This window comes from Dermacentor silvarum, chromosome 1 (assembly GCF_013339745.2).
Source record: "Dermacentor silvarum isolate Dsil-2018 chromosome 1, BIME_Dsil_1.4, whole genome shotgun sequence".
Lineage (NCBI taxonomy): Eukaryota > Metazoa > Arthropoda > Arachnida > Ixodida > Ixodidae > Dermacentor > Dermacentor silvarum.
The window spans coordinates 110,854,137-110,875,273 of NC_051154.1; the positions used below are offsets into that span (position 1 = coordinate 110,854,137).

The following is a 21,137-nucleotide window of genomic DNA, read 5'->3' on the forward strand; positions in this document are numbered from 1 at the left end:
GAAAGGAATTTATTCTTAAGGCATAAATACATGTCACATGCATTTATTAACCCCATTTGATCGGTCTGAACGCAAATACCAGCGCGCGAAGTAGTACGAATGACCCTGCCGAGCAGTATCGCCAGCAGTTTCCAACGGCGCGACCTTGATGCGGCCCAATCAACTTAGGGTGCCTCGATCGAGGCACCCTATGTTGCTACGCTGCGCTGCGCAACACCCCAACACAGTCCCCCTGACGCAGGGGACACACCTGGGCCGCGATTTTGTAGCGATGCCTTATGACTTATTCTACTCTAGTCTTATCATCCACCGCTCATGTTGTAGCCTGACGTTGTTAGCTTGCAATCTTTGTATCGTGACGTCACCGCACGATGCGGTCAAAGGATGACACCACCCTGAACGGCGGCGCTGGCATCGAGGCACCCTAACTCCACTTCGACCGCAGCGCCGCCCCAATATTTTTCCACGTCGGGCGCCTCACTGCAAAGCATGCGCCGCCCCAGCCGCTCGTCCCACTCGACCATTGTCTAGTACTCTAGCCGAACGGCGCTAGCCATCGGCGATGAACGCGTAGGCTTGCACGGGCGACGGCGTTCCAAGCGCGTTCCTGACACATTTGCTGTGTGTTTAAAGGCAACTGTCGCTGGGGGGCCACTGTAGCTGGGGGTGTGGATTCGGACTAGAACTTCTAATTCACTACAGTACAGCCATAGCCTCCTCGAGTTTATTGAGAAGGCTATGGTACAGCAGTTATTGAACGGGAGTCGAAATACACGACAACGATATTTCTTGAAGACAATTGCTAACTGCAAAAATAACCGCGATTATATAATCTTTGTTATCTAAATGCGGCGGAAGCGATTAAATGTTATTTTAACAGTATAGAAATCCAGCCGGAAAAAAAAAAGGAAAAAAAAAAGGAGCACCCGCAATGTGGCCGCCATGTTGTTACATCCACTGATCTGTAGTGGAGATCAGTGGTTACATCTCAATTTTGTAAGGCTATATTCATAAAATTAATATAACTATTAACTCAGTGGCTAAATTAGGCTAAATATATTTAAAATATGATAAAATAAGAAACATTTACGCGTACTTATGAACAATGTGTAAACTTCATTCCACATACTTTTCAGGCAGACTCGACGGCTATTTATACCATTTCGATGTAAAATTTACGGTCCGTGAAAGAATGCGTTTGCAGGCGACTTGGGTAGATGGCGTCATCATACTGAGGAGTAGAAACTGGAGTTGCCTTCACAGAGTAGTAGCAACATGGCAGCGCCCATGGTAAGTATATTCTAGGCACTATACGATTACCATGCCAATGCCTCCTTTAGAGGAAGCATTGACCATGCGATTACTAGAGTGTACTAGATTGGGGGAGTGGGTCCAACGCGGCCTCTGCGCTGAGGCATTTTTTTAATTAAAAATCCAGGTGGCGCCACCGTCACTTTCTTCCGAATGAGCGGCCCCGCTCACCGGCCGGACGCTTGTCGCGTCGGAGATCCTACCGCAGCTGCATGGAGCTTTGACAGACGGATACTCGGTAGCGGTAACACTGAGATTATTCCCCACCGATCTATTGTAAATAAAATGGAAAGAGAGCGGCGGAAAGAACGCAAACGACGCCACAACGACGGTGCTTCGAGCAGAGGACAGCTACTCTGCCCGCGAGCTCGCCTCAGCCAATGAGCGCTGCCGAAACAGCGGAGCCAACGTTTATTGGCTGGAGGTTCAGAATAAGGCGATGGCAGCGCCGCCACATCTTCCGCGTTTTTTGCTTCACTCTCGGCGCTTGCTAAGGCGTCCGCTGGACCCACTGCCCCATTCTAGTACACTCTACGATCACCATGGAGGTATATGGAGGTTTTTTTCTTTTCCTTCCTCCATGACGATTACCAATTTCAATGCAAGTTGGACGCCATCATCAGTTTTGTTTGTTTTATTAAAATATTGTTAGAAAAATTGCGAATTATAAAAATTAAACCTTAATGTTATTTTAGCATGTAAAAAAGGCTAGTATATTTAGTGGACTTTAGAAGAAAAAGAAGTTGACGGAGCCGTTGTGACCACTCTGCGTCGCTATTTCCATTTGTGTAGTATCTCTGTTCTGTTTGAACGCAATGGTGGCGTTGGTGGCGTCGAAGTCGTGAGGACTGGTCTTGAAAACAAAGCTGCTTGTGAGTAGTATTTACGTTGTGTTTTAATTATTTTTACGCTCTAGCATCATTTAATGGAAGTCTCCGTCAAACTGTTGTGACGCACCCCAGAAACTTTTCTAGTTGCATAGATTTATCCACTTTCCGCTGCACGTGAGATCGAAGTGCGAGGATCGAGTCGCTGTTGATCCCCGCCAAATTCTTGACAGGTTCGGCGCATGTTGTGACACATTAAGCTCTTGGCCGTTTTGTTTGAATGATGCTAACAAAAGAATAAAATAATGCAAGTCCGTTGACTTGGAACACGAGCGCTGCACGTGCGGCCCTTCTCTTTTGAGTTCAAGGAACGTTCTGATCAATTTTCTGTTGCCGGCGTTAGGCTTAGGGGTAGTTCTCACGAGTCGAGATTAATTTGGTACTGATCTTACAATCACTCATGTTCCAGAACCTGATCCACCACTGAAAAAAAAAAAAAAAAGTACAAACGTGCAGCTTTGAGTAAGCAAACATGGATTCCAAGCCGCCGCAGAAGAATATGTCCATGAAGGATCTGAAGGCTTTGGCGACCAAGCGACTCGGCGTCTTTGCCATAAAACATCTTCCCAAGGACACAAGCTACGTTGTTGGACTAAGGTAAGAAATATTACAAATGGGGTCGTGTTTCAGTGATTGATATTTGCTAGTACGAAGTGATTGACGTAATTTCTGCGTTCTGGAATGCTAGCAGTTTTCAGGTCTCGTGAAGCGAAGTAGCATGACTGCTTGGCAAATCGAACAGTCGCCTGTTTGTCTTGCTCGTGCATATGGTAACTTTCCAGTCTGGAGAACAGTTATTACGGCCATTGTGAACTACGTATGCAATGCAGTTTGCCTATTTTTACTGTTCATCTGAAAGTTAGTCAAAACTTTGTCAAAACTCCGTGGAGTTCCTTCTCCCAGACCGCTGCGCATTCAAGTGGATTATGTGTCAAACCACAGCGCGAAATTTCTATCCCGTGATCGACCAGTACAGTGCCAAGAAGTATCAGTATGGCAAGTGCCCGGAATTGTTAGTCTTATTAATAAACTAGCATTCATCTTCTTATTTTTATAAAATTATTTTTCTTTATTTGTGGCTCGGCGTGCTAAAGTTCACTTGTGCAGTACAGCTGCTCAGCTCACATAGCTTTTCGGAACATAATTTCCACGAAGACAATATCCACTTAGTCTAGAACAAAGTGCATTGCGTAACACACACACAGCTCATGAGTGCCCTGCTCAATTCTTGGCTGTATGTATATGCTGTGAAAAAAGGCCATGGCTTTCATGTTCTGGAAATTTGCTGAAGCAGTTGTTTCCCAGTTAAATGTTGGTTACAGTATGCATTGTAGGTACACCCGGCGACAAAATAAGCCGGGACATGAAATCTGAGAAAAAGCTGAATATATCCGCAGCCTCACAATGTAGCCTGGTATTTGCATTTTGGGCTTCGACTAGAATATGCTAACAATATTGTCGTATACAGTTTTACTTGCTACTGCTACAGGCTACGAAGATATTCAGCTTTTTCTCAGACTACATGTCCCGGCTTATTTTGTCGCCGGGTGTACTTTGTATGTTTGAGACTAATTTTATTTATCTTGCTTTTGTCCCTTGGAGGTTGTTGAATGTTTGAGATAATGGTTAATTGGGGCTTTCCATGTAAACATTTTGTCATTGCTGTTAAAATTTAAAGCAAATAAGTGAAACATTTTATGCTGCCTTTTGGGGGTTTTCAGTTCTCCTTGGCCCAGGAGTGAGTTTATCCCCATGTTTCATTTGTCTTGCCTGCATGCAGGTAGTGCAAAAATGAAGCCATAATTGCAGACACTGGGATATAGCTGGCACAAATGTGTTAAAATGCACTAGCCTCCCTGAAGGAAACCACAGTATAAATTGTTCCTTAAGCATAATGATCATGATAAACAAAAGCAGGCTAGAATACCTGGGCTCTTGTTCTTGCAATGTACAAATAGTTCTAATTGTCAAGGTTTCTTTCTTTTCTTTTCATTTGCAGTCAATCCATCACAAACAACAAAATAGCTGCAGCATCATCTGACAACAGCATTTACCTGTATGATGAGTACCTCATGCAGAAGGGCATTCTGCAAGGTGCGTATTTGTGTGTGCTTGTTTTGCTGTATTTCATTGCATGTGACATTGTGGAGTAATACTGCAATGTTTATAAATTAATACGCAGTGTATTATAGCTATATTGTTAAGTGACCAGAGAGTTTTTTTACTCTGGTCATACAAGTAGTGGTTTGTGTTGTGTGTTAAAGAAGTAATCGGAACATGCATTTTGGTTTCTCGCGTCTGACATGTGAAATCAGCTAGACATTCCATGCACTATACTTTCTGCCATGTTTGAGGCATCCAGACTTGTCTCAATGAAAATATGGCTGAAACAGAAGTGGGCTTGGTAGATAGCAAGGTGTATATAATTATTCCGAATATGTGCTGCAGCTATGTCAAAATCATTTGAAGCATGCAGAAGCAGCAGTGTGTTCATTTGGGTTCCTGCTCTTGATGACCACATTTGCTGCTTTTCAGCTGTGAAAAACATATGCAATACAGAAAGCAGGGTGAAGAGGTACGATATTGCAGGACCAAGAAAATAAGTGAGGTACTAAACTTCAAATTTTAAGATGGATAAAAAGGGGGAGATAAGTATCAAAAATTGGATATTTAACCACCTGAGTGTATGCCAATGGTGCTAAAGTACAAAAGAAAACAATATAAATTTTGATTGTTCTCATATAACATTTAAAGTCTGTGACGAGTATGTGTTGCTTGCCACAAGTAATCTTGTTGCAGTTTCCACAGGCATTGCGATAGGAGGGGGGGGGGGGGGTTAACTTACTACCGTGGGTGTGAGGGCAGTTGAGGTGAACCTCTGAACAGTGTGCTGTAAATGGCATTGTGCTTGAGAATGCTGGTCTTTTGAATCACAGATGAGGGTGGAAATTCTCTACACAAAAAAATTTCATTACGAATTTTTACCCAAGAAAAATTATACTGAAAGTAGTATTTGTAAATATCACTCATGGAGAAGTCGGAACTATTCTGTTTGCTGTATGTTAAATGTAAAGCACTAACATCGTTTTTTTTTAACTGGAGAATGATACACAGAGTGTTTATCTGCATAAAATTGTAATCTAGAACCTTCTGGAAGGGGTGATTGTCACTCTGCTGGGTGGCTTTATTATACATTCCATGTGGCTGTTCAATGCTGTAAAAAAATGAACTTATGTGAAGTTATAACAGGCTTAACTCTGAGCTTTGGTTAAGTCCATGTTGTCTTTGCATGCATGTAGCCATGGTGGAGTATGGGTTTAGGGGTTTCACTTATAGATACTTCTTATAAAAGTTGGTCGTGCAGAATGGGATGCAAGCGAAGGTGCGCAGGACCGAGGCAGAGACTTCAAGGTGGTTTGAGGCTTTGTGGGTTTGTACTGAGGTAGTTCTGGACAAGGTGAATTCAAAAAACACTGGTGAATACTAGTGAAACTTAGTCTGCTGGCTTGTTTTTTTTTTTTTTTTTTAATAAGAGTTGCTCATGAAGTTGCACTGTTTTGTTTGTGCATTATTTCTAGCCTTTTTTGTTGCTACTTGATTCTTGTGAAGGACAAGTCTGGCAATTTTTTCAGGTGTGCAGTTCTCGGTGAGACTTCTCTTGTTCTCCTAGGCACTTTGGTCATAACTGCCAGAAGTCATTTTTAAGAGATGCATAGTTTTCTCACAATTAAATCCTGAAGATTGGCTTGCGGACTTTTGGTCCATGTCCTCAATGTGGGCAATTTCTGCTTGGCTGCCCTGTGGTTGTTGACATTGAGACAGGCATGCAGACAGTTTCAGGGGCACAAGTCGCCAAGTAGTTCGTTTGAGAAGTTGTAGCAAGGCCTGTATTTTGACTTGTGGTCAAGGTGGATGAGTGAAAAAGTGGTTGGGAGTATTGTGGACTGAACAAGCCACTCTGGGAGGACGCGATGACATTGTTGGCACCTCCTCACTACCAACAGTGCTTATTGCAAGAAGCGGAATAGGGTTGTCTAGCTTGTCACCTTGTTGCCAAATAAAAACACTTGCACATTTGTTAAATGGTGTTACTGCAAAAAGATTTACACTTTTGCAAAGTTGTAGATCTCCACTTGCCTTTGCCCTATAGGAACTCTCTCCCTGTCCTGATTTATGCAACTGGTTTCATGTAAACCAAGAGCCAAAAAACAAAAAAACAAAAACAACCATGCACGAGAACGAGCAAACAGGACTTCTGGACGTCATTCAGTTGTGTGTCCAGCAGTTGGCCTGATGTTTCCTTGTTTGTGCGGGCATCTTTGCTGTTGTTGTTTGTTTTACATGAACACAAACCTACTGGCCCAGTTTCAGGTTTGACATTTATTATTATTAAAAATAATTTTGTATTTATGGGAATTTGACACCTTTATGCCTGCTACCGGTGTATGCATGCCACAGGAAGAGGCAGCTACCTGAAATGTTTAATGCTGACATTGTAAAAATTGCCAAGTTGCCCTTCAGCTGCTAGTGTACTTTTACACTAGCGTGGAGACTTTTGAATATTAACCCCTTACCTACTGAGCTGGACTTCATGTGAATAGACAATGTACTAACAATGTTTGCTTCCAATAGTGTATGCATCATGTGCTGTGCCTGAAAAGTGCAGCAAAAATATATCCAATGTGCGTAGTTCTAGTCCGGGCAATAGGGAATGGCGTCATTTGAGCCGCTGTGCACTTGGACTTTGAAAAAAAAAAAAAAAAAAACTTAAGCGACTATTTGGTTCCCTTAAAGGGGGGCACTAAAATGAATTTGTTTTGCATGTATGCTGTAGACTGCATGCAGTAGGTCGCTAATGGTGCCGAGGCACTTGGGAGAGACCTCTAAAGATAGCGCTTAATGTGTGGGTGTCACTTCGTCGACTTCTACTTACAGCAACACTAGCTAGCTAACAATGAAGCCGAGGCAAGCTGAAGACGCCTCCTTATTGGCTTTTGATCTTACGTCAATGGGAATGAGGAAGTAGTATAAAAAAAGTTTCCAGCCTTTCAAGAAATGTTTGAGAAGGCACATAAGTGAAGTATGAACTTTAGTGTCTCTGACGCATTTACTGCAAACAGCAGTCTCAAAATCTAAAGTGTGCAGACTATGAGGGAGTCACTGGCCTATACATCTTGCAAGAAACTCCTGCCAAGAAACTACCTCAAAGTACTACTTGTGGCTACTTATGTAGAGAAAGTCAATGTTTTTGTCCTTTGCTTCATTATGTTTAAATACGAGAGACATTTTAAGATTGTTTCTGGCATTTATGTTAAAAGTAATGAAATTTGCTTACAGGCACTTTTATTGTATTAAAAGGTTAATAAGTGCATAACCAGTCTTGACAATGGTAAACATTGCTGTCTTACTGCTACCTGATAACATCTAGAAGCTAGAGTGGGTAAAGTTAATAGCAATATTTGCCCTTCATAAAATATTATTTTTCACTTGACTGGCCCATTGTTCTTGGATTCGTGTCCTTTAATGACCCAGCTTGGAATTCACTATTTTCTCTTTTAATATTTGATGCCTTTATGTGCTGACCTTAGTGCTTATAGTAGTTTTATAAACACTGCCTTGAACTACTACTAGTGTGCAAAAGCTGTACTAGCCCAATGTTGCATGACAGGTATGCAGCTAATAATATTAAAATTTGTGCCAAAGTTAGAGTTCTCATTTATGTCAGGGCAGCTGTTTATTTCCATGGTTTGTGTAGCAAATGTGTGCACTACTGCACTTGTACGAAGAAAGGGGTTTGGATTTGCTATTGTTGGTGGGATTTGCTGGTGTCAAATCAAACAAGTGCCCCATTTTGTGAAGATAATAGAGCACTGTAGGAGACTGCAGAGCAAGAGTTGGCATTCAAGGTGGGTTTGTGTAGAATGGCTGGAGGCTCGATTGAGCGCACGTGACTGTGCCTTTATCGAGTACACGTGACTAGAGTGGTTGCAAGGCATGTCATCTGTGGCTACCCGGAGCACTCACCCATTGATCCGTGGGGTACTGATCCACAGATAAGATGAAGGAGGTGACAGGGGTGCGCTTTAGCATCTCCAACCCGAACCTGGTGTACAACTCGTGCAGGGACGGCAGCGTCCGCGTCTGGGACCTCCGAAACATCCGACACCCAGTCTCCAAGTTTGTTGGTGAGAGATTGAATGCTATGTGTGTAGTGCTTGTGCTTGTAAGGGGACACCTCAGGAGTTGGCCTCCTCCTGTGGTGTTTCCTGATGTGTAGGCTGTGTATCAGTTTTGTGTAACCATGGAAGATATTTATTCTGACTGGGCCATTATTTGGTGCTGTCTATAGCATGGGCCCTGGAAACAAGCTGCACATAACAGTGCAAAAAACTGGTTTCAGAAAGGCAGCCATGTAGCTCATCTGCCTTTATTGCCTGTGTTATCTTTTGAGCATTACCCAAATTGCATTGGCCTTAAAGGGACACTAAAGGCAAGTATTAAGTCAGGCTAAAGTGGTAGATTAGTACTCCAAGGTGCTAAGCATCACATTTTTGGAGCAAAACTTCTGCAAGAGAAAGAATTGTCATCAACCCGAGAATTTCCCCTTTAACGAAAGATGTTAAAATAAAACAGGATTGGCACTGTCGCTGAGAATACGGTGCTCGCTCCCGTGACATATATGTATGCTGAATCAAACCAGACTGTAGCACCTGGTAGAGCGTGACCTCTGCGACCAAAGCCACAGCTTAAAGGGACCCTGAAACGATTTTGAAGATTTTGTACAAACGTACTGAGTCGTTAGATTAGGTCCTTCTGATCATTAATTGATGCATCTAAGCGCTCCACATAAAGCGGGTAATGTAGTATAAGCTTTTAAAAAGGTACATCGCTACCGATCGCAACGTGCCAATCGGTTCAGTTTTGTGACCAAGTGACGCGATTTGACCATAACACGTCAGTAGGGCGAGCTATCCGATTGGCTTCCCAGGGCGTTTCATCAATAATTTTTCCAACATTATGGTGAACAAATGTTGTTTGTAATAGTTTAGATGTTAATTTGTTTCTATAAAAAGAAAGTAACAGAAAGAGAGTGCACAAAGACATGTATCACTACACTAAAAGCACTTCCGGCCCACAGCAAGTGTCGTCTGCTTGTGTTAAAACGGGCTCCGTGTTGACGAGAGCTGCGCGGTCAGTGTTGGTCTTGTTCTTTCTTTTCGCGAGCACCATGGTTTGCCCTTGTTGCGTTGTGGTAGTTGTAGGCTGCAAACGTAGCGATCGGCGAGATGTCAAGCTGCGACATCATGCCCCGCTGCAAGGCAGCAGACGAGCGGAGTGGCTGCAGTGCATCGGACTGTCGGTATCCAAACGGCGTCAGTGTCTACGCGTTTGCGGCCGTCACTTCACGTCAAAGAATTGCCACAATAGAGTTTAGCGTGTCCGGTATTCAGGTAAACGCAAGCGCAAGTGTACTGGCCGTTTTACCACGTTTTACCACCTCCATGAATGGAGGTGCAAACGGGAACTGCTTGCATGGTGCAGCCACCTGGCGGCACAAAGCTCAACCAAACGCACAGCTAATATAGCAGTAACCAAGTTTTTTTCTACTTTGCTGCTGGCTCAAATTTTTGGCAGGAGTGTAATCTTGAACACGTTGTCTTTTTATATGTTTAAAATGTTTTACACTTGGTTAAAGGAAGATTAGCTCTGTATTTGGCTGGTTAAGCTCTGTGCCACCAGATGGCTGGACCGTGCATGCCGATGAGGCCGCTCACGTGCGTCTACGAAGCTCCTTCATCACAGCGGTATGGAGGGGCTTTAGTTTACGCCTCTGCCTATTTGTCGAAACACCCACCTCATCTGTAGTTACCGGACACGCTCGGCGCTGCGACAGAACGCACGCTGCTTGATCGCTCTCGCTGGGGATTGACGGCCAGGCGGCTAGCGGAGAGGTTGTAGAGCCTTCGCGCGCTGGCTCCAAGACAACTTGAAGTAGACAACACGTCACAACATGACGTAGAGCAAGCGAAGGCGGAGCTTAGCCTTGATCGCTCGGCGAATTAGTTGAAGAGGAAATGCATGGCTAGTGAGGAGGGTAACTTGTAACCGTCAGTAGCTCTCTTAATATGAGACGCTTCACTTAAATTGTGATGCGAATGTTATGCTGTAACTGTACCCTATGGGTCTACGAAATTTGTCCGAACCGTTTCAGGGACCCTTTAATGTTCTTGCATAAATCACTGTTCACCACAAGCATTGTGAAATTGTGCAGCTTCAGTTGCAATTTTCTCTGCAGCTAAGTCATCTCTTAGCATAAAACAAACATTGGAGTGTTTCTAGAAGGGATGTCTAACAAGCCAGATTGTTTTATTCTTTGCCTTTAGTGCCCCTCCTCCTCCTGAACTCTATATAATATAGAGGTGTGATTTGGCATGATGCCTGACATGACCTTGAAGCTCCTGGTGTAAAACAAATGTGTTGTGTGCACTGGCTTAGCACTTGATGAGTTATGCAGACTTGTTCCAGTTTGCCTCATTTAATTATCAAGCAAATGAAAAGTACGTAATCACATGTCACAAATGCATAGAATCACTGACTATCAATTCATGGTAAGAAGGACAATGTTTATTTTAGGCTCACTTTAATGATCATGGGCATTGCAGAAAGGAGTGGTCAGATGCAGTAACACCCAGCAAATATATATATATATATATATATATATATATATATATATATATATATATATATATATATGTTGTATGGTGGTCTTGAAGCCGATGGTGGCGATTGCAGCAGGGAAGTGCATTTTATTCACTGCAGATTCTTGAGACAAAAGTGTAATTGTACAAATTAGCTCAACAAGATAGAGCCTCTGCTCTGGTGGCTGCTCTTTGGCAGTGAAACAGTTGCTGGCTAGCTCATAGCCTTTTCTTGCTGCATGGTCCTGCTGTGGCATGCATCAGAACACTGTGCCTATGGTGCCAGCATTTATGGCATGGCATGATAAAATTATATAGTGATACCTTGGAAACTTCAGCAAATATTTCTGCTGCCAGAGCCTTGAGATTAAAAATATGCACCAGTGTACACAAGTGTCCTGTGACAGAAGGAAGTAAACTGATACTAATTTTTGTTAGTCATGCCCGATTCTGGATATTACTATTCGTAGTAAATCTGTTGGCTTAGTCACATTGGTAAAACATTGAGACAAAATTTGAAAGCATTTTTGCATGTGTGCTAATTGTCTATCAGCTACGTTTTTACTGGTTGCCTTCATTGCAACACTGAAACACAGCCTGCTTATTTTCTGTGTTGAAGAGTCCCATTTTTACAAGTGTACCACGTTTGATTACATTAGCATGTTTTTTTTGCCTAGCTGTGTGAAAGCTTCCCCCTATTTTTTTTCTTTTTTTTATGTTAGACTTGTACTACCGTATTTACTCGCATAATGAACGCACTTTTTTTCCCGAAAAATATGCGCAAAGTTGGGGCGTGCGTTCATTATGCGGTGTAAAATTTTTAGCGATTTTTTTTTTCGCAGCCACCTCTAAAGTCGCAGTTTCGCGTGAAATGCGAACCATGGAATGCTATAGCAAACGTGTAGACAGCTATACGAAGTAAGGATAGTAGTTTTATCGGCCGTATAAACTTGGAAAGTAATTTCACCAGCATGGTGTCAGGTGCACACAGACAAATATGAACCAATCACACTCGATGGCCGCGGACACTCACTGTCGAAACGCTGGTGTGCGGAAGCATGGCAGCAGCAGCAAGCGAAGTGACCTTCGTGCTGCGTATCACTGCAACGCAAACTGAGCGGCGATAACGCATCATGCACAAAGGTTAAGCCGCCGTTGCACCTAGACTCAGCAGCCCCCGACGCAGATCGATTTCAAGATAAGGCGCGTGCAGCCGCGCAATACGCAGTTGCTGCCCCCCCCCCCCCCCCCGGCACCATGCATGCGACGAAATATGGTGCATTTCCTCCCAGCTTTCCTCCCTCGAACACGGGAGATAGAGGCGTGATCGTCAGTGCAGACAGCAAAAATGCGCCTGCAGTGTCAATATGATTGCTATTGCAACAAAAGTAGGAGATGCAAGGTAACATTCGGCGTCCAATACAATCGTACCCGCCGGACGCCATATCGGACGCTGCATAATACTGTGTCTCCCCTACTTCACGGCAGCAAGTTCAGGGTGCGTTTATTACGCGGGAAAAAAAAAAGAAATCCAAATTTTGATGACTAAAGTTGGGGGTGCGTTCATTATGCGAGTGCGTTCATTATGTGAGTAAGTACGGTATATCAACAAACATTTAAGGGACTTTAAAGGAAAATGCTGAGTTGTCTGCACTAAAATAAAACCAGACCAGTTTTGTCGGAAGCTTAGGTTTTAATTAGCCAGAAAACATTGCGAGATTTTTGTGAAGTAGCAGGTTGTTCCGATGACTGGCCTCTAGTTAAATGTTGACTGCTTTAATAAATTATGGTTCATTTAAAAATGCATAATCAACCAAACAGCTCTCTAATCTTTTGCTGCGGCAAATTAGATACCTAATGAGAAGTGTTGCAGTGCTGCAACTTGGAGAATTTGGTCTGTTTGCCTACAAAGTGAAGCTTGCAGTCTACAAGAGATTTGCTTTTTATTCATTTTTTTTTTCTGAAAGCCAGCTAGAGGCATCTTTCGTAGACAGGATTATTTACTACACATACTTTTCAAGGAAATTACACACCAAGTTGAATTTGGTCTTGTGCGGAAAAGAGCTTAGCTAACGGGAGTAAGCAAACTTCTGCAGCCTGCCTGCATCATGCTGAAAATTTTGAGATTTGTACACGGGGGGGGGACAGCCGGCAGTGAGAAATACTTCGGCCAGGCCAAATTCTGTATTGATAGATAGAGCACGGGTTAAAAGATTGCACAATTGTGCAGTTAACCTGTATGATAAGGTGCACATTGGCTATTTTCTTTGCTTGAAAACTTGTGTTCATTTGCATCTTCTTGTACAAACAAGGTGCTCTTTTGATGGCTTTAATTAAATAAATCTCTAGCATGCTTTGGCCGCCTCATGCTCTTCCTCCTCTTGAAAAATGTGCACCTCTAGAATGCTGGTTTGTTGATGGGGGCATGTGCAGCCAACACAGAGGGGAAGGTGAAGCCGTTGTCATGCTTTGACTTCAACTGCAACGAGCAGTTTTTGTGTGCTGGCACGGACCTCTACGATGACAATTCATACCTACTTTTCTGGTAAGTCCTTCACTCAACCATTCTTGCAGTTTGCATGTTTTTGAAAGCTGTTAACTACTGACTGCTAGGGTGCAATGATCTCAGCCAGACTGAACTGAAGTATGTTAGCTGTAGCTCATTCATTATCTATTGAAATGTATTAGTGATAATTTGATGATACACTGGGATACCTGAAAGTACAAACTTGTATGCCTATACAGCACTTGCCTCCTCTGCTCTTTCTTCTTGCTGTTGCGCATGGAATGTAATGGACACAAGAGCCAACTTGAGTGTTACGCATAATAACATGATGTTACGCATTTGGCCTTCACTTTGCTTTATCCATGTGCCTTAATTTCTTGCAAGTTCACAGCTTTGCTCGTGCATTCATTACCGTTGTCTTCCTCTAAACAGTTGGGCACTAAGCAACACATTGCTTATCAATGCCGGCACAAACTGATGATGCTGACAGCACAACAGTTTGGCACGGCTCATCAACATAACAAATGCTCATTGCCCTTTCATTTGCTGTCAAATCTAGCATCATTACCACCGTTCGCAGGCAGTGCATAATGCTGCTGCACTCTGTGCCTCTTCTCAATAATGCAACTGTGCGATCCATGTACTGTAAGACTGGTTGAACACTTTCTCACTACAAATGAATATGTTCCAATTCAGTGCACTGAATATCTGGCCTGCTTGTATTAGTAGATTGGTTCTAGACTGGGGGCATCGAGGTGCCCTCCCATGCCTCGTCCTACAGCTTGCGTTTTGTGCTTAGCTTGATCTCTGGGAACCGCCGCCGTAACAGCAACATAGTGGACACGGCTAGCGCGCTGGAGCTAATTTCCCGCGCAAACTATGCTTCTCCCTCCCGGGTTTGAGTTGCCGCGCGAGCGAACATCACCGGGACATGCCCCGATTGGCCTCCCGTGTAGCAGCCCCTGGGCACCCTTTCCACTCGAGCTCTCTTCCAATGAGCGCTTCCTCGCCGCAGCAGATGCTCATAGGCCCACAACGAGTTGGTTACATGGGACCTTTGCTCTTGCCACTCCTTGTTCTCGCGCTTGGTGGACCGCTGCCCGGTTAGCCCTAGCGCAGCAGGCGCACATACTCGATCAGTCTTGTGGTGAGCCTTTGCCTGTAAGTGTTATGGCTGTTGAATTGTGCTGTATCTTAGGTGAATTAACCTGTGTCTGTTAACGAATTGATTCCGAAGCCTTCTCTGCGCCGTGTCGGAAAGTTGATGAACCCTGCTGTAGCGCCTTTGTACATTGCGGAGTGGAGGAGTGTCGTGCCCTTTCCTGACCATCGCTCGTAGGGTGAGCCTCGTGCTAACCCATCTCCACAAGACATAACTGCTCAATTGATTTGCTTAAAAGTAGAACTTGGACCTCCTCTATGCTGGATTCAAGAGCAAATCAGTTAGTTTTCCAAAAGCCCATACAACACAGCGCTATGTTTCTCCTCGTGTTACTGAAGCAGTGCAATAACACTGTGCTTCAGTCATGCCAGTCTTAGCATGGCAGCATGACTTTTTAATCTGAACCTTATGCTAATAATAGTAATTTACCCTAGGCTTCATATGATTGCCTTTCTTGTTTTGACTGGAATGGTGAGGATGCACACAATGTAATGTAATATTCAGAAATACTGACTACTCTCTGGTGCGCAACAGCACTGTCTTATCAGTTTACTACAGCCCTCATATCTGCAAAGCTGCATTTTAGCATACCCTTCTCATTAGTGTAGCAGCTGGTGGCATTCTGCTGCTGTTTGAGATGTTACTGCTTTTGTATCAAGTGCCGCATAAAAGTATGGAAAAATGTGCAAGCAGGCTGCATTTGAGAAACATTCTTAATGAAACTTGTCTTAAATGTATTTAAAAGGTTCCTACTCAGTACTTATAATTTGAGAGATTTGTCTGGCAATCAAAAACCAACATAGAGGTTGTGGAGGCTGTGTATCATCATAAGGATTGTTCCATTTCTCCTTATTTGGCTATGTTCACAAAACAGTTTCTGGTGTTATTACTTTTTGGTTGACTATCTTGCTGAAAGATGAGCATAAGGCACTCGGGGAACTCGGGGAGAGAAGGTGATACAATACCCTGCATTTAGATAAAGATGACAGCAGAGGACACTACCTAACCTTACTGTGATGCAAGATTTCTCAATTACAGAATTGAGAAACCTAGCATCACAGTCAGATTAGGTAGTGTCAGTTTATTGTATGTTTAAAGGGACACTAAATGGGAAATATTGAGCTGTATTAATGAATAACTCCTCTACAATGCCAAAAAAGTCACTGTTTCACTGGACGAAACATTGATAGTGATAACAAAGTTAAAAAAAAAAACACGACTAAGTTTCATAGTTTTATAGGCAGTAGAAATTGCAGAGAACATTCACTAACTAAACAAGCATGGTGTCACGTGCATCGACAGAAAACTTGGAAAAGATCTCACTTAATGACCGCAAGCACTTGCTGATGAGCGGCAGCAACAGAAATTTTGCAAAGTGAACGTTTCATGCTGCCGCTTGCTTCACCATTTCAGCTGTGCCACATCTCCAAAGCTTGGATTACGCGTCATGCAAAACTAGGCACGTGGGAAGACAGCGCACATAAAGCCGCCAGCCATCTCGGCTCGCCCTTGTATGCTTGTCCTTTGTCTTGCACCCATCACAGATGACCTCTAACATACAGTGCACAGGCAGCCATGTGCAGCCACGGCCGGGCTGGAGGGATAGATGTGCGCTCTCGTTCTCTAGCGTGCGTTTTATTGCGTGACCTCCAACATTTGGCCACTCTGGAAGATGGCACGCATCAAGCCACCCTTTTACTCGGCTTGCCCTCGCATGCTTGCCCTCACACCAACATATGGTGCGCTGGCTGCTCATTCTCCTTGCACTTGGACTTTATTCAGGATACCACGGTGACAGAGAAAATGCGCCTGGAGTGTTCATATATTTACTGTCACAATAAACAGCCACTCTTACCGTGAGAAAAGCCCGCTGGGGTGGCTCAGTCAGCTAAGGCGTTGCGCTGCTGAGCACGAGGTCGCGGGATCGAATCCCGGCCGTGGCGGCCGCATTTCGATGGAGGCGAAATGCAAAAACGCCCGTGTGCTTGCATTGTAGTGCACGTTAAAGAACCCCAGGTGGTCAAAATTAATCCGGAGCCCTCCACTACGGCGTGCCTCATAATCAGAACTGGTTTCGGCACGTAAAACCCCAGAAAGAAGAACCATGAGAAAAGGCCTAGTAAGCCAGAAAAGATGTAACAGTGAAAGGCGGGTGGCAAGGCTGCCTCGAAGTTCAAGCACCGAGACCCTATTTAATTTATGGTTAAGGATGGACTACATTGTATTCTGAAGAAGCCAAACATTTAACTTGGCAAGTTTCAAGAACATTTACTCCGTTACAATGACTCAAGTACAGAGGAGAAAAAAAAGGGTGATGTCGCATTGATGTATTGCAGGGGTGGAAGTGCTGCGCCAATCCACCTTTCTTGCACCATCCTGCTCCAAAACGCATTATTGCGCCTAAATTGCTTTGTAGTGCCTCTATGTCCGACATGCCCGATAATTTGGATGGTTTCGCAGCACTGCCACGTACCCCATAGAGTCAATGTATAAAAATGTTTAAAAATTTGGCTGCAGGAACCCCTCGCTGTCCGATTTTCCGGACTTTGTGCCGTGACCGCATGTCCGAAACGGCATTAATAAAAGCCACCACCGTTGCCATTTCGATTATTTGGCCGCCTCAAACCAGCGCTCTCGCACGCAGATCCGCTGGCAGCCGTAGCCACCACCACTGCGGCAATGCTAGGCCTAGCTGCTTCGACGTTTGCTATTACTGTAAAAACCGGACTATAGGTCGAACCGGAATATAGGCCGACCCCCCAACTAACCAATTCTAAAAATGAAAACAAAAAAATCTTTTTCTTTGGCAAAAGTACCGAAAGACACCCTTAACTTTAAACAAATGTGACTCAGCCGGTTGCACAATGGTGACAATATTTATTTAAATGCTGCTCCGTGCCGTGATAAGGTGCTGACAAACACGTGGGTCGATGGTCGCATGATACGAAGCCCATGGCAACCTGGCGGCTTCCGCGTACTCAATCGCCCTTTTCTTGAAGGCGACGGTGCATTGCCGTCGGCATCCGCTCATTTTGAAACAAAATGTGAAAAAGCAGCCTGAATGCTATGGCGAAGGCGGCTGTTTACTTCATCTGCCCTTTGTTGCAAGACTTCCATAGTTTTTCCGCCAATGTCCAGTATATAAGACGAGGGTCAACTTTTCGCAATGGTTTTTTGAAAAAAAAGTTCGACCTATATTCCGGTTTTTACGGTAAGCTTCTTGCCCTTTGGTGCCATGTTTTTCATTGAAATAATTCGCCGCTGTCAGCAATGGTACTGAGACTCCGCTTTTGTAATCCTTGCGATTGGCTTCGAAGCTCGGAAAGCACAACGCGTTGCATAATGCGGGTTCCCGAAAGTCGGCTTCGCCTCAATACATCATTGTTATGTGGTGAAGCATTCGCAAAGTATTGCGGTGAAGCATAACAAGAGTGGAAAGGGGCAGTTGTCGCGGGGCACAGTATATATTCCTGAATTACATTTGCACCCACCATCTCCTGTCACAATACGTGCACCAATATGCCTCATAAGTGTACTGGCAGGTCTTCAGAGCTTTTTCAGACGTGCTTGTGGCAATTTGAACCCTTAGCGGCATTAAAAGGCATGCATCCATTGTTTCGGACTGCCCGATTTCGTGGCCTCTAGGGAGTTTGAAAAATCTTTTTTGTTGTGATGTTGATGTTTTAATGTGGGTGCAGTTTTGTGCCACAATGATTGTGGGACTCAGTAGCCAGTCGTGCTTGCCCATATCTTATGTTTGCATTTTAATTGACTACTTATAGTGCCTTGTACCTGAAAGTACAATTTTCAACTTGCTATATTTCTGCAGGTAATCAGATGCGTTATATTTCACTCAGAGACGTATTAGTCTTGTTTAGAGAATACATTTTAAGTAAGACTTGTTCTTTAGACTGACACATAGCTGACATATAAAGTATGACAGACAAAGCACTGTGGACATAGTGCTAGTGTTGTGTGGCAGTGTTCTTTTTTTTTTTTTTCAGTTATTTGTTGATGTGTAACAAAGTAGCTTTACATCCCATGTGATTTACTTGTGCTATTTTAAGAGCTGCTTTGTACTTGTTCCTTTATGCTCAAGTGCAAGTACTGGTTTTTGCTATGTATTTCATGCATCTTATGCTCATAAATTTTATTGCTATTGTGTTGTGCTTTCATCCTGATTGTTACTGGAACTTGTACAACCGTTATAGTTCCCTACAGTTGCAGATTGATCAGATTTTTTTAAAGTTCCTTGGCAAGAAGAGCATAGAATGTTCCACAAAAATTTCACCTTGGTACATGAAGTTTTCTCTCCTAGCATTTGTATTTGTTGAAAGCAAAAGTTTGCTAATTTAAATGTTCTTAGGATGGTGACCCGCTCCAAAACTCACTTTCTCTGCTGCAAAACTACAAATTCGTTGCTTCGATGCTGCTCCAAAACAGTATCAGGGATGGAAGTGCTGCTCCACACTGCTCCAAAAGAGAAATGCTGCTCCAAACTGTCATTTTTGTTAGTAACTGCTCCGAAATGGCGCTGGGAAATTCGATGTCGTACTGATTACCAACTGCTGCTGTGCCAACTGGGACATGTAACTGATTACTTTTACATTGTGATGCACAGCTTTATCACCTTTGATCTCATTTCTGCCACAAGAACTGGCATTTTAAACGTATAACTCATTTAGCTGGACTTTTGAACTTGACATGCAGACTGTTTTGGTGAAATCTGAAAGTGACTGACATTACTTCGATCTAATACCGATTATCAACTGCTGCTTTGGCAACAGTTCTATGTGATTGTGGTTACTTTTAAAATGTGGTGCTCAGCTTTACCAGTTTGATCTCATTTCTGCCTCAAGTAGTGGTATTTTAAATATTTAGCCCATTTTACTGCACATTCGATAACCATCCATCTTCTTAATTGTTTGTTTCTTGCAATTTGCATTGATTATTGTATGTGTAATATGTTTCATAATACGTATTATATTATGAGACACTTTGGTGATGCTTTGGTGACTCCAGGAGTCGTGTGGTATATTTTCCCATCTGCTCTGAAAACACCAATAGCTGCTCCAGACTACAGACTAGCATTTTTTCTTCACCAAAAACACTTATGGCTGCTCCAAAGTGTCATTTTTTTCTGCTCCTAAATCTGCTCCAAAAAGTAAAATGTCGCTTCCATCACTGCAGTATATTTGCTGCTCCAAAGCTGTTCCAAAACTGTCAAGTTGCTGCTCCCAGCACTGCTACAAAACTACTGCTACAGGCTTCCACCCCTGTGTACTGGCGCTGGGGTGTCAGAGCGAAATTAAAAAAATAGGATTTGACCTCTATTTCCTCTTAAAGGGAAACTGAACAGGTTTTAGATTTCTGAAAAGTGACGTTTTTCTGAAGCGCAGACACTTGAAATCCCTGGTACGAAGTTTTGTATTTCCATCATACAAGTAGCGGCGGTGTAACTAAGAATTAAAATCGCAGCTATGCTCCGCCCACCGCGGCTCACAGAGTCAGCCCGCGGAGGCGGCGGAAGGGGAAAGCTAGCAGAAATGACGTCAATATAGGGGTCCCAGGCACCCGCGCGGAAAGCGTGTTTAGGTTTTGCGCGTCAGTCGGGTTGTATCCGTGGCCTTTATCACAAATGATCAAGATCTCCACCCTGCGTTTCCGGCTAACGCTTCAAAGGACTGTTACCGCAAGGAGAACTCCGTCTAAGAAGCATACAGTGTCACCATGCCGTCCTTTTGCGCTGCTTACGGCTGTACGACGAACGGCGGCCGAGACGACGTCATCTTTCACAATTTCCCACGGCAGAAAAAACAAGCTGCTCAGTGGATCGCAGCGGTGAAACGAATTAATTTCAAACCTTCAAGAGCCACTCTTCTCTGTTCAAAACATTTTTGGGACAGTGATTACCATCAGAGTTTATCGCTGATGCGTGCAATGGGAATTCCGGTGAAATCTGCTCGACTAAGACCAGGCGTGGTGTCATCCATCTTCGCTCATAAACGAAATGAATCGCCGTCACCGAGAGCAGCCTTCTGTGATACACTTAGTTTTTTTCTGTCTTGCAGGAATTTCGTTTCCTTCCTGGCAGCACAAACATTCTTCTATTTCCATTGCACTGCAGTGCATGCAGGAACACCTGTCGCAACAGAAATATACGTCACGTAGAAAAGACACCTAAAATAAAGTTTCAGTCGGATACCTAAGTGCCCATATGCCTGAGTGCTTGCATCACTTGCTTTAAGGAAAGCGGCAGATTGTTCAAAAGCGTGAAACGATAGGAGTAGGCTTTTACCTCTGATTGTTTCAACACAACCGGGAATCGAGGGCTAAAAAGCATAAAATAGAGCTACAGTAAACCGCAGAGATAGGCATAACAACGTGCAGTGGCAAACTTTTTTGTTTTTCGTCAAATTCCCGCACGACATTGCAAGCAGCCCAAGCACGCCGTCGCGGCGTCGAACGCTGCTTCTAGCACCGTGGGTCACAAAACAGCAGAGCTATACTGCAAAAATAAGAAAAATTCACTTCTGTGCGGCGTATATTTGTCTGGCACGTCTCCACCTTGT

General features: G+C 43.7%; 1 protein-coding gene across 1 annotated transcript in view; it reads left to right on the forward strand.

Annotated features, from left to right (window-relative positions):
- Positions 1 to 2,062: 2,062 nt before the first annotated feature.
- Positions 2,063 to 21,137, forward strand: part of LOC119434954 (serine/arginine repetitive matrix protein 5-like) — a 67,091-nt gene continuing 48,016 nt past the window's right edge. Inside the window, exons 1-5 of the mRNA XM_037701956.2 lie at positions 2,063 to 2,183; positions 2,608 to 2,795; positions 4,198 to 4,292; positions 8,252 to 8,383; positions 13,331 to 13,442. Of these exons, the coding sequence (XP_037557884.1) occupies positions 2,671 to 2,795; positions 4,198 to 4,292; positions 8,252 to 8,383; positions 13,331 to 13,442 (464 nt within the window). The 5' untranslated portion in view covers positions 2,063 to 2,183; positions 2,608 to 2,670. The remainder of the gene's footprint in view (positions 2,184 to 2,607; positions 2,796 to 4,197; positions 4,293 to 8,251; positions 8,384 to 13,330; positions 13,443 to 21,137) is intronic.